This window comes from Solea senegalensis, linkage group LG4 (genome assembly GCF_019176455.1).
Source record: "Solea senegalensis isolate Sse05_10M linkage group LG4, IFAPA_SoseM_1, whole genome shotgun sequence".
Lineage (NCBI taxonomy): Eukaryota > Metazoa > Chordata > Actinopteri > Pleuronectiformes > Soleidae > Solea > Solea senegalensis.
Genome location: NC_058024.1, coordinates 4,343,826 through 4,358,305, shown reverse-complemented (window position 1 = coordinate 4,358,305; position 14,480 = coordinate 4,343,826). Strand labels below are relative to the sequence as shown.

The 14,480-nt window shown below is 39.8% G+C and overlaps 1 protein-coding gene across 1 annotated transcript; it reads left to right on the top strand.

The window, feature by feature from the left end:
• Positions 1-6,744: 6,744 nt before the first annotated feature.
• On the top strand, positions 6,745-8,918 carry msx1a (muscle segment homeobox 1a). Its single transcript, XM_044023209.1, has 2 exons — positions 6,745-7,403; positions 7,732-8,918. Exons 1-2 carry the CDS (start codon positions 6,962-6,964, stop codon positions 8,148-8,150), a joined length of 861 nt encoding a protein of 286 aa, XP_043879144.1. The 5' UTR covers positions 6,745-6,961; the 3' UTR covers positions 8,151-8,918.
• Positions 8,919-14,480: the final 5,562 nt, after the last annotated feature.

Sequence of the window (14,480 nt, the reverse complement as noted above, 5' to 3'; positions counted from 1 at the left end):
ACCAATGCATTGTGTGTGAGTGTGTGTGTAAATACATTGTTTATTGGTTTATTGATAAACCAATAAATAAATATACATATAAATATAAAAATATATAATATGTGTATATATATATATAGTTATCTTTCTATGATAATAATATTCATCAGCACCATTATTAATGATATATTAATTATAAGGTATATTCGTTGAAAGTATTTCATTTCAAATACCAAGTATAGGTCACGAGGAGGTTCACCGCAGAGACCGGAAGTGCTGCTGCAGTCACAGGTGAGTGTGTGCTTTGAAGGTAACACAGCCAATCAGGAAACAGCTATGTTAAAAAAGAGAAGAGGCATTGAAAATTGTTTTCTTTTTCTTTTTTCTTCTTCTTTTTTTCTTTTTTACACACTCAGGCGTCTGCGTTAGATCCGAGGCAGGACATGGAGTTCATGATGCATCATCATTCCAGTCATGTGGTGATAAACACATGGTTTCTTCTTTACAATTTACGGATCTCCCGTTGAGTTGGCGACAAATGAGCTGAGGAGCTTCTTCTTCTGAATCATCACCGTGAGACACATTCATCCTCGTGTGTCAGCGCGCGCGGGAGAGATGAAGGGGAGGAAGAAAGTCCACAAAGCAAGTGCTGCAGTCTGAAAAACATCCATGTCTTCTTTTTCTCCTCCTCCTCCTCCTCCTCCTCCTCCTCTTTTTCAGTCCGAGCAGCGAGTCGTTTAAGTCCTGAAGTGTCTATGTATTTATCGTCGTCAGACGCGGCGCGTGCACGTGCACGTGCTGCTGCTGCGTCTGCGTCTGTCTGAATCTGGAGAGGTTTCATTTACTAAACTTGTTCTGAAACCCATCGTTAAAATGTGACTTTATCAGTGATGTGTATTTTTGAATTCGGCCCTTTTACATTGACTCGTGTTGCAAATCAGCTGCTAAATTATGGCAAGTTGACCAAATGTGAGAAAATGTCCAGGGATGCATTACAATAATTTAAAAAAAAAAAAAATGGTACAGAATACGGGATGTACGGTTAATCCAGAGTTAGAGATCCAGTGTGTTCAATTTTGGGAATATTTTGTATTTGGCAGAATTTGTCCTTTTTTAAGGATACAATCACCTGATTTAATTAGCCTTTAATATGGGTCAGCTCTACCAAGGTGGCCATGTTGGACCACCATGGATGAACTACACATCTTTTGAGATGTGATGATAAGAGAAGGCTCCATGGGTTCTTCAGCACACGAGGAAGAGAGGCGTGAGGTGAGGGAAACTTCACACACTACACCTTTAACTTAAGACTGACATTTTACTGTTGCTTTGCTAGACTTTTACTGTGTGTGTGTGTGTGTTACATGTATCGCATCATATTGGAACAGTGCAACGCAATGTGTCTGTGTTTCCTAAACAATAATAATAATAATAATAATAATAATACGATTAAACGTGTTAATTTAACACTGTGTTAATGTTCATCTTGAAACATTTCCTCCACATTTTGATTACTAAAAGTATCTTTTAAAATGGGCCTTTATCTGGTCAGAGGGCAAAGGGACAGGGGGTTGAGCATCATCTGTGCACATCCATGATCATGTCACAGTCTATGAATGATGTTATCTTGAGTAAAAAAGAAAAAAGGAAAAAAGCGCGGTGATCGTGGTACAGCCGCATAATAATTGTGAATGGACAAAATCTTTCATGTGCGCTGCCACGAGGGGGACAAAAGGGGAGCGCGCATCTCTCCACTCATTCTAGGAACTCTAGCTTTATAATAATCTTGTGTTTCAGAATGTTGTTTTTCCAGACCTTTTAAAACACTTTTTAAATCATTACCGTCATTAGTGTTTTTGTAACATTAATAAAGAAGAACAAACATGAAACTGAGGACACGTCCACCTGTGAGCTGCGTCCGCTGCAGGCGGTGTCAGGGCCTAGAGAGTGAAAGGCATGTTGAAGCTTAAATAACCCACGAGCCATTGTTGTGAGTGAGTGGCAGCAAAGTGATCCCTATCCGCCCGATTGCGCTAATTGCGCTGAAACTGGATACATTATGTGTAATTAAGCAGAGCCGCCGTTGGACGGTGTTTGTCATCGCGATCATAAACAAAAAACAACTAAAACGCTGCTGCTCCGTCTTAACTTCACTCGATGTTGTGACCCGTAATGCAAATATTGGAGTGTCTTTATGTTGTCCGCGCTGCCTCTTTCATGTCTTTACACTCTATAATGGACAGAGCTCGCATGAACGGGGTTAAGACAACTCTGAGAAGAGGTAACAATGAACCTTTGTGTGGAGTCCCTGCCTCCTGACTGCGAATCAAAGGGAGTTTATAAAGTTAAATAAAGCCTTACAGTTGTTTTGTATCTCATTTGTTGGCCCTCGGGGATTTAAATAAAACGCTCTGATAATCGTCTTCTCCACGGCATAGTGGTGTTTACTAAAGGGACAGTGTTTGGGATGCTAATTGTGTCCCTGTGTTTTCACCAGGCAAACAGACGTGGAGCCAAACCGAGGCTCACATTCAGGTTTAAATGCAGTCTCACGTGTGCTCCAGTCCACGGTCATGGTATATGAGAGGCGCGAGGCAATGCAGAGCATCATTCATTTTTCACTCACAGTCATTTAAAAGATGGACTTTTTATCACCAAGTTCAACTTTCAGGTGAACATTCATTTCTACAGTGTCTTACAGAGCTGCACACATGTGATTTAAAGAGAATTTGAGCGTGCTATGAGTGTTGGTGTTAGTATTTCACGCAACAACTCTGCGGTTTACAGAGAGTGGAGACATTTATGTCTTTATTCGAATGTCTTGTTGATGTCATGAGGTCGGATGAAAGTGGTTTGACGTGATTAAAGAAAGGCAACAGTAACGAGCTTCTTATAAGCAGGCCGTTTCTGAAACAGATGGTCTGCTTGATAAACAACTATTAAATGTTCCTTTTCTTATAGGCAATATTTAACAGATTATGCTCTAATTAATTAATATTATATATATATATATATATATACAGTATGTATATATATATATATACAGTATATATATATATATATATATATATATATATATATATATATATATATATATATATATATATATACATATACATTTAGAGAGAGAGAGAGAGAGACATTAAAATAAACCTCTGGTGTGTACAGACGCAATGACAGTAATCACAGCGCTGCAGTGTTTGAGTTAAACCTCAGTCTGATTTATGACTTTGTCACAAAACGAGCTGCTCTGCTGAGAGTGGAGCTGCTCCGCTCTGTCGTCTGCTCTCCGCCGCAGAGAGAGCGCCACGCACCCTGCGCACTGGCTGCCGAATGCGTGTTGTCTCGTGTGTGTCCGCGCTCGTGTTTACGCATGCGAGCACGCACGCTCGTTAAACGATCGGTGTTGGAGAGACGGGTTAAGTGTTTGAGCCCCCGGGCGGAGACGGACTTCAGACGGACGTGGGAGCCCCGGAGACTCCCGGTGACTTCAAAGCTTGCGGAGCAATGCCACTGGTTCCAGGTTAGAGACTTTAAGTGTTTCCAAACTCGCTGCAGCTGCGCGCATACATGCAGGGAGAATGATTTACCTGCACACACACACACACACACACACACACACGCACGCACACTTCTCGTCTCAGGACACTGCATTGACTTCCATTCATTTGGATCATCCCTTAACTTAACATCACCACAATTCAAATATAAGCCCTCCATTTTAACAGCTCCACGAGGACTATACTGCTCCTGACAAGGCCAGTGTTTATGCCAGAGCATTTCCTAAAGAGGCAACAAATACACCAACACGCACAAACGCACGCGCGCGCGCGCACACACATACTCAGTTTCAGAGGAAATGATAAATTAAGGCTTGCGTTAGAGAGCGTTGTGGATTAACCAGGTTTTCTGGTTATCTGGTTATGTGGGTGACTGGCTCACATTTGAATACGAGTGTCAACCGGAAATCACAAGTTTGTTCAAACCTATGTTTAATGAAGTGGTTCATATTGAGTTCCATGCTCAATAATACTAATTATGGAGTTCATTTATTTTAATTATACACTGACCTCTTCATTGTTTCAGTGCCTTCCCTATAGAAATATATATTTAAATAACAATAGATAAATAAATGAATACAGTTTAGCCTGTGAATTTACTCATGCATGTAATACAGTCATGTCCTTGTCACCTTGAATATTAATCACAGTACTAACATTTCAATCAATCAACTATCAATCAAATCAATTCACAAGCACATGGCTCTAAATGAACACTGTGACAACACTGTGGTCCCTGCGTGGAATATCTTTAATATGACTTTTATCAGCCAAAAGCCCCTTTATTATTGGATTATTTGAGTAGTGTAAAAAGTAAAAGTAGTTTATAATGTAATGGTAAATTTGATTATTATGTCATTTTATATAGATTTTTTTTTCTTTGTCTAGATTTTCTAGGAGGACTTGATTTTAACCTCTGTTGAATAAAGTTCATACATGTGGTCCAAAATGTGTGGTGTGTTGGAATGAATCATAAACATAAACACCATTGTATTGATGTAAGAATTCAAAAAAGACAGTAATCTACAAACTCTTTACCCTAACCCAATTAAGATTGTGTATGATTATAATTTACTATATGGAGGCAATTTGCAGTGTTATATATACTAGTGAGAATGCATTTGAAGCACTGGGGAACACAAAATATAGAGACATTTTACTATGATTAAAAAACAACATTGTACACAGCATGTTTTCAGAGTATATACAACATGGGTGTGTGTTTGTCTTTAGCTATCATGAGAGATAGATGTGGTCCATGTACACTATACTGTGATCATTTCAATGGAAGATTGTGGACACTTGCAGTCACATGTACAACACACATGTTTGTGCAGCATTCTTTGTGAGGCAACAAATGATATATATATAAATACAGTATATATACTATAGCCCCTTACCCTATAACCTTAACCATCACAAGTAAAAGCCTAACCCTAAACTTTAACCTAACCCTAAGAGCAGCCGTTTTACGCAGTGACGGAAACTGTCCTCACTTTCATTAAATGTCCTCTTTTTTTTTTTGTTTATGTTTGGTCATCACAAATATGTATACACACACACACACACACTGATCACGTGTCTCGTGTGTATCTGGGGGAATCACTTGCACCAAAGGAGACGTATTCTCAGTGCAGGACTCTCTGAAGGTAAAGTAGCGGGCGCTGACCTTTTCCTCTGACTATAGCGCTCATTTGAATAGATGGAAATGCCGTGCGATCGTCGGAGAAAAGGCTAATTTTTCAGGCTGAATGGCTCAGTGTCCCTGGGCTAGGGCGGGTATTGAGGAGGAGGAGGCGGCGCTGCTGCTGCTGCTGCTGCTGCTTCAATAGTCTCCCCGAAAAAAAGTGGAGCGCTTTGATCGGGCCGCGGCTGGCGCCTAAAAACAACATCACTTGTCTGGCCATTAAAGAGGGACTGACAAATCTTGACAGATTGTTTACGCTTGACAATTAGCGACGCGGACTCTTGTCTGTGAGAACTGACTGCACCGCGAGAGAAGAGAAGAGAACAGAGAAATACAAGGGCGACCTCATTTCACGTACTTTTAAGAATCCTTAAGTCATCTCTGAAATCTAAAGATTTATGACCGTGTGCTTTTTGTCCGATATGTCTGTCTTTTAGCGGCATAACTCAAAACGTTAATGATACATGTAGATGACGTTTCTGGGGATACACTTTTCAGGATTCAGGATTTGTTTTTTGTTTTTTTTTGTTTTTTTTTCTATTTCAGGGATTTCAAAGATTTGGTGGATGTTTGCACTTCTTATTTATTTAACCTTGATATCACTCGGAGGTCACATTAAGCAACAGTCTGCATGTGTTGTGGGAGGAAGCTGGAGAACCAGGAGACAATCCCCAACTCCAAACAGATAGAAAACTTCGATTTAGTGGTTAATGTAATAATGACACTGACAGTCCCGGGTTAAACCCCTCCCTGACTCCACGCTGTCTCCTCCCACTTTGCCATCACTGGCTGCACATAATTGTGACATTAATGGATGTCAGTCAAAGAGGGCTGTAAAGGGGAAAAAAAATCCTTGTGCGCCCCTAAGCCCAATAATTACCCTCTAAATGACTCCTGAGGCCTGAGTGTTTCAATCTGATTCGAGCCCTGCAGCCACCAATAAACATGTGTTCATCTCACGTCGTTAACTGTTGTGCAATGTTCACAGCTTCACTGCACAGGAGTCATCAGGTGCGCGGTGCGGCTAAAGAAGGCTTAGTCCAGGTGTTTGGCACAGAAAAGTGATCAGGTTTATTTGTGTTTATTTGAAGTTTATTTGTGTCATAGAATCAGTGCGTGTCATCCACATCACTGAAAGGTTACAAATGCTTTTCGCTATAGTTGGTGCAGGACGTGGACCAAGGGCAAGGAATTGTGTACCTTATCACAACATTTATATCACAGCAGAGATCTGTGTCTCAAAGATTATAAGTGCACTAGTATTCCCCAAATGTTCCTGTTTTTGAGTGTGTAAAGCAATCCAATCACATCAACACCTGACATATAAATGATATATAGAGAAAACAATAACTAGTTAGTCTGGTTTTATGGCTCTTAGTCACATAGCAATAATTAATGCGAGTAAAAGATTATTCCATATGTACTTCGTTGTGTTGATGGTCTTCTGAAGTTGCTTGTGTTTAGACGGAGTTAGAATTGTTAACTTTCCCACTTTGTTTTTCTTTTTTCTTTTTTTTACTTGCGTCTCACATGGACACGCCCCCTCGCTCCCGATTGGCTGCCTCCGCCTCCACGCCTGCCTTATTACAGCCCTTCGCTCCAATTTGGTCACATAAACATGAGGATACCGTCATCTTAGGACATTACGCCGCACTTAGGTTTTTCCAAACTCTTCGCACGATACCCGCCCGCGAAAGAGTCCGCTTCACCACCCACCAGTGCCAGTGGGACCTGTATGGCCCCATCGACCGCCATGTCAGCTTTGACCGCTGCTTTAAAAACTGAAGAGCTTCCGTCCCGCTCCTCGGCTCTCCTCAGCAGAGGCGAGATGCAGACCAGCCTGAGTCCCGCGGAGGAGACCGGGAAGCCCAAAGTGGCGATCCTGCCCTTCAGCGTCGAGGCGCTGATGGCTGACAGGAAGCCCAGCAGGGAGGTGCCATCCCCGGACTCACTGCAGTCCCTGGCCGGGACGTCCCATGTGCTGCACGGGAAGAGCGCACGGATGAGCTCGTTCGGGAGTCTGGATACTTCACTTCCTGCTTTACCCATGAGCTCCTCGTATTCAATGGGTGAGATCATGAACATGCCCGAAGACGTGATGATTAAACCCGAGAGTCCGGACAGTAAAGAGAGAAGTGCGTGGATACAGAATCCTCGGTTTTCTCCCACACCTACAAGTAAGTTGAACAGTGATGTCAGTGCATGCGTTTAGGATTAACCCATAAAATCCAAATAGTTCCTTAATTATGTGCTAGAATTGATGGAGAAATGATTCAGCTATATTTATTATGTGTTATAAAACAATGTTTTGAATAAAAGCGTTGCGTCTTCTCACAGAAAGATCTATTTCTCTGTGGAGAATTGGTTTAGTTTTTACACTCACTCAGGTTTAAACAGGATTATTTCTATTGCATGGATTTGTCATGACGCGCCACATTACGCGCTGTAGTCCATGTTTTTTTTTTTCTTTCACATACTGAGCGGAATCGTTTTGTCTTCCCTCAGGAAGAATGAGTCCTCCCGCGTGCCCTCTGCGAAAACACAAGACCAACAGAAAACCCCGGACCCCGTTCACTACGTCCCAGCTGCTGGCGCTGGAGAGGAAGTTCCGTCAGAAGCAGTACCTCTCCATCGCAGAGCGCGCAGAGTTCTCCAGCTCCCTAAACCTGACGGAGACCCAGGTTAAGATCTGGTTTCAGAACAGACGAGCCAAAGCCAAGCGGCTGCAGGAGGCAGAGCTTGAGAAACTGAAAATGGCAGCAAAGCCGATGCTGCCGCCAGCTTTCGGGATTTCCTTTCCCCTCGGTGCGCACGTCCCCGCGTCCTACGCAGGGTCGCACCCGTTCCAGAGGCACTCGCTGCCGGTTTCCCCAGTAGGACTGTACGCCGCGCACGTCGGATACAGCATGTACCACCTGGCCTGATATGGACGCAGGACACGAAGACTGTACGCTCTGGTTGGACAGGTGAGATGACACACGCGTGGCCGTGGACTCAGTGTGGTCACCAGGAAACCTCCACGCCCTTCTGAGGACCTTGAAGTTTTATCCACTTCTTGTGACCTCGCCAGTAAGTTCACACTCTGCATTTAAAAAAAAATAATAATAATAATTTAAAAAAATCCAGCTTTAGCAGTCATTTATTCTTACATTTAAAGAGATGTTTTTGTAAAAAGAGGAGTTTTGGAATACATTTTAGTGAAAAAGACGAGAATAAATGACTTTAAGGTGGATATTTTTGCGGTGCAGAGGTGGAAAAACAAACTTATATGATGTGATGTGTCATGGACAGTGAAGTATGGATAGCGGGCTGTGAGCTGTCAAAAAAGGCCACTCCTCGCCTCTGTTGCTGCTTACAGTCAGGTAAAGGGCTATTTCACCAACTGTTTGCACCAACACCAAACAGCAAGTGCAAAAAGCATACTTTTCTACATGATTCGGTGCATTCATATCAGCGCGTGTCTGAATCCATTGTCTCATGAATGCTCTTTGTGAATCTGGAGAACCACAGCATTTGTTTTATTTGTTTTTTTGTTTTGTTTTTTAAATAACAGCACTGTCTGTTGTCATAATGATTCCCTTTGGAAGGGATATGTGTACTGTAAAATAATGTATATTTGAAGAATATCCTCATTTATATTATGAATATATTTGTGACATAACTTAATAAATTGTTTATTCTTTTTTCATGAAGCAGTTGTTCTCCGTGACTATTTCATACATAAGTCTACAACAATATATTTTCTATTTTTTTATTACAACAAAAATAGAACATTATTCAGCCTTTCATGATTTATGGAGTTTATGTCCATTGTCATAAAAAAAACATCAGGTCTGTAAAAAAATGAATGAGTTATTCAGCTTTATTATATATTATTGTTATTTGTATTATTATTATTATCATTATTATTATTATTATTATTATTATTATTATTATTATTATTATCATTATTATTATTATTACAACAAGGGGCTCACGTCACTCACCATCACAACTCTGCGTCACTTTGTCGCAGCATTTTTTTTTTAATCTGCACCTTTCGCAACAATTTTCACTCTTGCAAAATGTTAAGTCACACTCGTGACATGTCGTGATTGCGGTGGAATGTGTTGCCACAGCTGTTGCCCATTGCTGTCAAACAACTAACCTAGATTTTGTTGGCGCCAGAAGACTTTTCTTCTTCTTCTTCTTCTTCTTTTTGTTTTTGGGTGAGGAGGGAGGAAGGGAGGGAGAGAAGGGGGGTTGATTGTGACAACCAGTTGTGCTGACTTGGAGAACATATACTGATAAATAGTGGTGATTTCTTCTCAGGACTAAAATGGCTTGTAAACAATCCAAACAAGTATCATTATGGGGGCGTGTTTTTTTTTAGAGCCAGGTGACACCCTGCCATCACAGGGTGCTGGGACCCACGTGTCCAATCCACATTTAAACATAGTGTATACATTATTGGAGCACATATATGGATAAATGACAAAGCAGGGGTCAGGTACGTAAGGTGGTTGGATTATACAGGCCGGTTTAAAAAAAAACAAAAAAAAAAAAACAAAGGCGTTCTCTTAACTTCGCTGACATTCAGGCAGGGGTTAAATTGGAGTAAAATAATTGCTGTAATGAGCGAAGGCAATCTGCCGCAGACTGAAGTCGGCTCCAGCGAGGCTATAGCTCCAGGCAAGGCGGAACTTTTATCATTCCTAAAATGTCAACGGGGGACTGGGACGGGCAACATCTCCTCTCTCTCTCTCTCTCTCTCTCTCTCTCTCCGCGCTGAGATTTCCTCCTCGCTCCACACACACACACACACACACATTGCACACACACACACACACACAACAAGATTTATGCAGTCATTTTATTTTTCCCCCTACACACACACACACATATATACATATATATATATATATATATATATATATATATATATACACGTGTGTGTATGATGGGTGTATGACAATTCGTTGAAATCACACGGATGAACGCTTCATCTGAAGAGAAAGAAAGAAATAGAAACCTGACACAAAAGAGCCAAAGGGGATCCCGTCCTTTCTTTAAAAAAAAAAAAAAAACTGTCATTGTTCTTCACCCCACACCCATCTATCCCTGTGCGCGCTCTATCTTTCTTGCCTGAGTTGCCAGGAGTCAGGCAGAAAACAAAAGTCACTTGTTTATATCATCCAAAAAAAGATCACAGGAGGCCAGTTTGACTCTTTGGCTTCAAACGGCCTTTGATCTTCAGGACAAAGCTTACTTGAGACGTTTGCTTTATAGAGAAATAATTATTGACAACGATTTGAACAATTTAACAATCAATCTGGGGGTTTTCTTGCGTTATTGGACTTTATATATAATTAAGAATTCATTTAAAAAAATAGTGAATGAGTAAAGTTGAGAACGTGACATTAATCACATTAAAAGTGTGTTTGGTGAATGAACAGAATTGATTTATTTTCTGTTTTATAAGCGCAGGAGAAAAGTTCCCCCAAAAAACATCAATTATTTTTGAATGGATTATTCCATCCATCCATGGGTCTACCGTTTTATCTTCTAAATTAATTTGACGCACTGATTTTAAAAATGAAAAAAAAAAAAGTTCTATAAAGACTCTATAAACGCCTGCTCATCTTGTTTTTATTAGACTTTTATTGTACATTTTATTGTAAAGGCACTAAATGAATAAGCTGATATATAAGTGATATAAAATAATGTTAGACACTAAATATAATCCATTTGAAAGGAAAACACATACATTTTGGTTTATGTAACCGACGGAGAGCTCATCAAACACCACACCACCACCTTCTGTTCACAGTCGGTGTAACAGTGACTAAAGTCAGCACTTGAGGTCAAATCAGTGAGTTTTTGTCTCATCTTATCTTAAACTATAATAATTGTTAAATCATTTGTGTAAAAGAACGCATTTTTTTCAGCGCTATACTCGGGGGAAAGTTTCCATTGAAATATACTTGTGTCATCTGATTTCCAGGGCATGATCACTTTTGAGTTCACGAGCCTCGATACAAGAGCGAAATGTGCGCTGCTGTGAATGAAGTTCACGTCAAACCTGAACGCACCACCGTGTCCTCGCTGTGAGTCCAGCCAGCCACGAGCATGTGGTGTGAATATTATGAATAACGCAGCGTGGACGTAGTCGCAGCAGTGATAGACATCAACACCAATTTACCGCGGCCGCCTTTGGCAAAACTAAAAACTATAACGCTGCAGGAAAGCGTGTGTTCATATCTGCGTGATTTAAACAAAGGCCACGTGTGAGGAAATTAAATGCAATAAACACACGAGGGAAAAGAGTACAAGTGTCGGTGTTGTGTTGTAATAAAGTACAAATACAAACACTTTGTTACTGTACTTATGTACACCATTTTTTACTTTGTTATTTATATTTGCAGTAACTTTTACTTTTACTCCACTCGTTATAAAATCTGAAGAAGGGCTGGTATTATGGTCTGTATTTATGGAGAGCTTTTCTAGGCTTGATGAGCTGCTTTACGCTACAGTTTTCACCCATTCACGCACTCACGCAACAAGGGGTTAGAGCCAGGAATTGAACCGATAACCTTCTAGTTGAAAGACAACTCGCCCTACCACTGAGCAACCATTGTAACTCATCACTTTACTTTTAATTCTAAAACTTAAGTACATTATATATCAGAAAATGGCTTTTGATACTTAAGTACAGTAAAGGTCATAAACTTAAAGACTTTAACTTAAGTAATTTTATAAAAAAGTGACTTCAACTTCTACCAAAGTCATTTTCCGGTAAGATACTTGTACTTTTACTCAAGTATCCCTTTTAGGTATACTTTATAGAAGACTGCACAGTGTACATTTTATTGTTACTAAAGTTTTTTTTCCCAAAAAAAGAACAATAATAATAAAGATTAAACACAAAGAGGGAGAAAGGGTTTAGTGATGTATTACTGACAGCAGGGGTGTCCAGATTTGATAATGTGAAGATCTCCAGGGGCCAATTTTCACTTCCGACCTTTGACATTTACATACAAATGCACTGTTTTATAAAAAATGTAATTATCATTGTCACAATTATCAATTTTAAATGGAAATGTAACCAAATATACGCTACGTACGGAGAGAAAAAAATGCCTTTCTTTCACATCTGGAGTCAAATAACATAATATGAGTGCATATAGCTGTCTGTCACAGGTGGCTTTCAAACCCGAGACTCCTCTGGTGTCAAGTCGGTGTCCAAGTCTCTATCTGGCAATGCTTATACATTATAAAACCTCAGCGAGGGCCGCGATTGGCCGGTGGGCCGGACTTTGGACATGCCTGATTTACAGTATAGACTACAATGAAAAGACTTCACAGCCAGGTTCACTCTGTGCCAACGGTCTATTGTAAAATTAGGAGGAAAACGTTTTCTCATGTGAACTAATGAGGCAACGTTTCTTTTAAAGGTGCAATAAAAGTGATGGGAAATGGCCTGAAACCATCGTAAAACAAAACAAACATAAAATACATCAGGGAAAATTGTATTAAAAATAGGTCTCTGATAAGTCTTTTACAAGCAGAGCAGAGACTGATTACTATCACCCTCAGGCTTAATCGTTGCAGCATTTCGAGTTTTCACTGTGATGTCACAGATCATAAAAAGTGCCTATAGTTGCCCGCCGGCGTATGCAGCTACAATGATCTGTTGTGGTTTTTAGCTTAATGATGATGATAGGGAGGATTCTGCAGCTCTTTAATGACGATCAATACATCTTACAAGAAGTGCACTGTGGGTTCAACCTCTTAACAAGACACAACGCACATTAACTCACATGTTTCTGTAGCCTGAGTTTTAATCATGGCAGTGAAGCATACAACAAAGTGGATTCTAAATTCCTGTTGCAACAGATACATTGTGTGTTAAGTTTCTCAAAGTATGGATTAGGACACAATGAAAGGGCCATCAAAGATTAACTTGGGGGTCCACCATACGATTTATGTGTTTATGTTTTAAGTAGCATGCATATTTACCAAACATCTTGTAGAAATGATTCAAAATGATATGAAGTGTTATGCAAATGGCTTTAATTGGTCGCTACATTAATTACATTATTCATATTGTGCTTTAGGTCACAATAGTTTGCTATCTTTAGAAGAAATATAGAAAGTATGGGAAACACTTAAGGTGTAGTACAGGAGCCTGGGGGCCAATGAGTGTCTAGTCGGGTCAAGAGGGGGCCGGTCTACAGGAAAGTTCAGGAACTTAAAATAATAACATAATATTCCATCAGGATGTCACAATTAAAAATATTCATGGTGATATTTCACAGAATTTCAAATTAAAAGCACTTGTTTGGATATGGAATGATGTATACGTCTCAATAAAACCAAAATAAACCCTATTTTTAAATAAATCTCAAATTAAGTTAATAGTAACATGGACAACTTTAATTAAAACACTAAACAAGCTTATGTATGTAATTTAATGTTGACTGTAATACATTTAATAATTGGATAATTACAACCCAAAAGTATTATTATTATTACTATTATAAAAATTGCTAGCAAACCTACTTGTATATAATATTTAGCCACACGCGCTGTGTTTAAAGGTAGAGGACCATGTTTTCATAACAACATGATATTAAGTGGTGGGCCACATGTCATCAATTGGGGGGCCACAGGTGGCCCACGGGCCGCCAGTTTGACACCTCTGGTATAGTGCATACAATTAAGCGACATATCCCTCAACTCACTTGTCTCTTACAATTGTGCTGGCATGTGTAGCATTAACTTTACCTCAAAACTCTAAACAAAATAATTTCACCTAAAATTTTACACACTGGACCATCAAATCCTAAATGTATGAAGTCAGACAAGTGTCTACAAAACAACTGTCAGCTGTGTCACAGAGGTCACAGCTCACATGCAATTTTTTTCACAATGCTCCTCGAGAGTCGATGTAAGGGGCCACTTAACAAATAACTAATATCTAAACATAAAAAAACTAAAAAATGACCTATTTAATGGGCAAAGAGGGATTGGTTAAGCACCACCTGCAGGAGTCTTTGTGTGCATAGCCATGATGGATACGTAACTGTAGATATAGCACAGTGGTTTTTGGTTGTTGTTTTGTTTTTATTTATAACGTAAATGCGACTTTGCCCAACTACACTGACTCTTGTCTCTTGACATGTTTCTTCAATTTTCTTCCACATCAAAATAAAACAGGTTCAGTATGTAGCGACATACGATTAAATGTCTCTCTGTTTAAAAAAAGTTTAAAA

Excerpts from the sequence above, each read along its gene's own strand:
- msx1a (XM_044023209.1), top strand. The coding sequence starts at position 6,962 with ATGGCCCCATCGACCGCCATGTCAGCTTTGACCGCTGCTTTAAAAACT. Across the intron at positions 7,404-7,731 it reads GTTTTCTCCCACACCTACAA|GAAGAATGAGTCCTCCCGCG; the intron begins GTAAGTTGAACA and ends GTCTTCCCTCAG.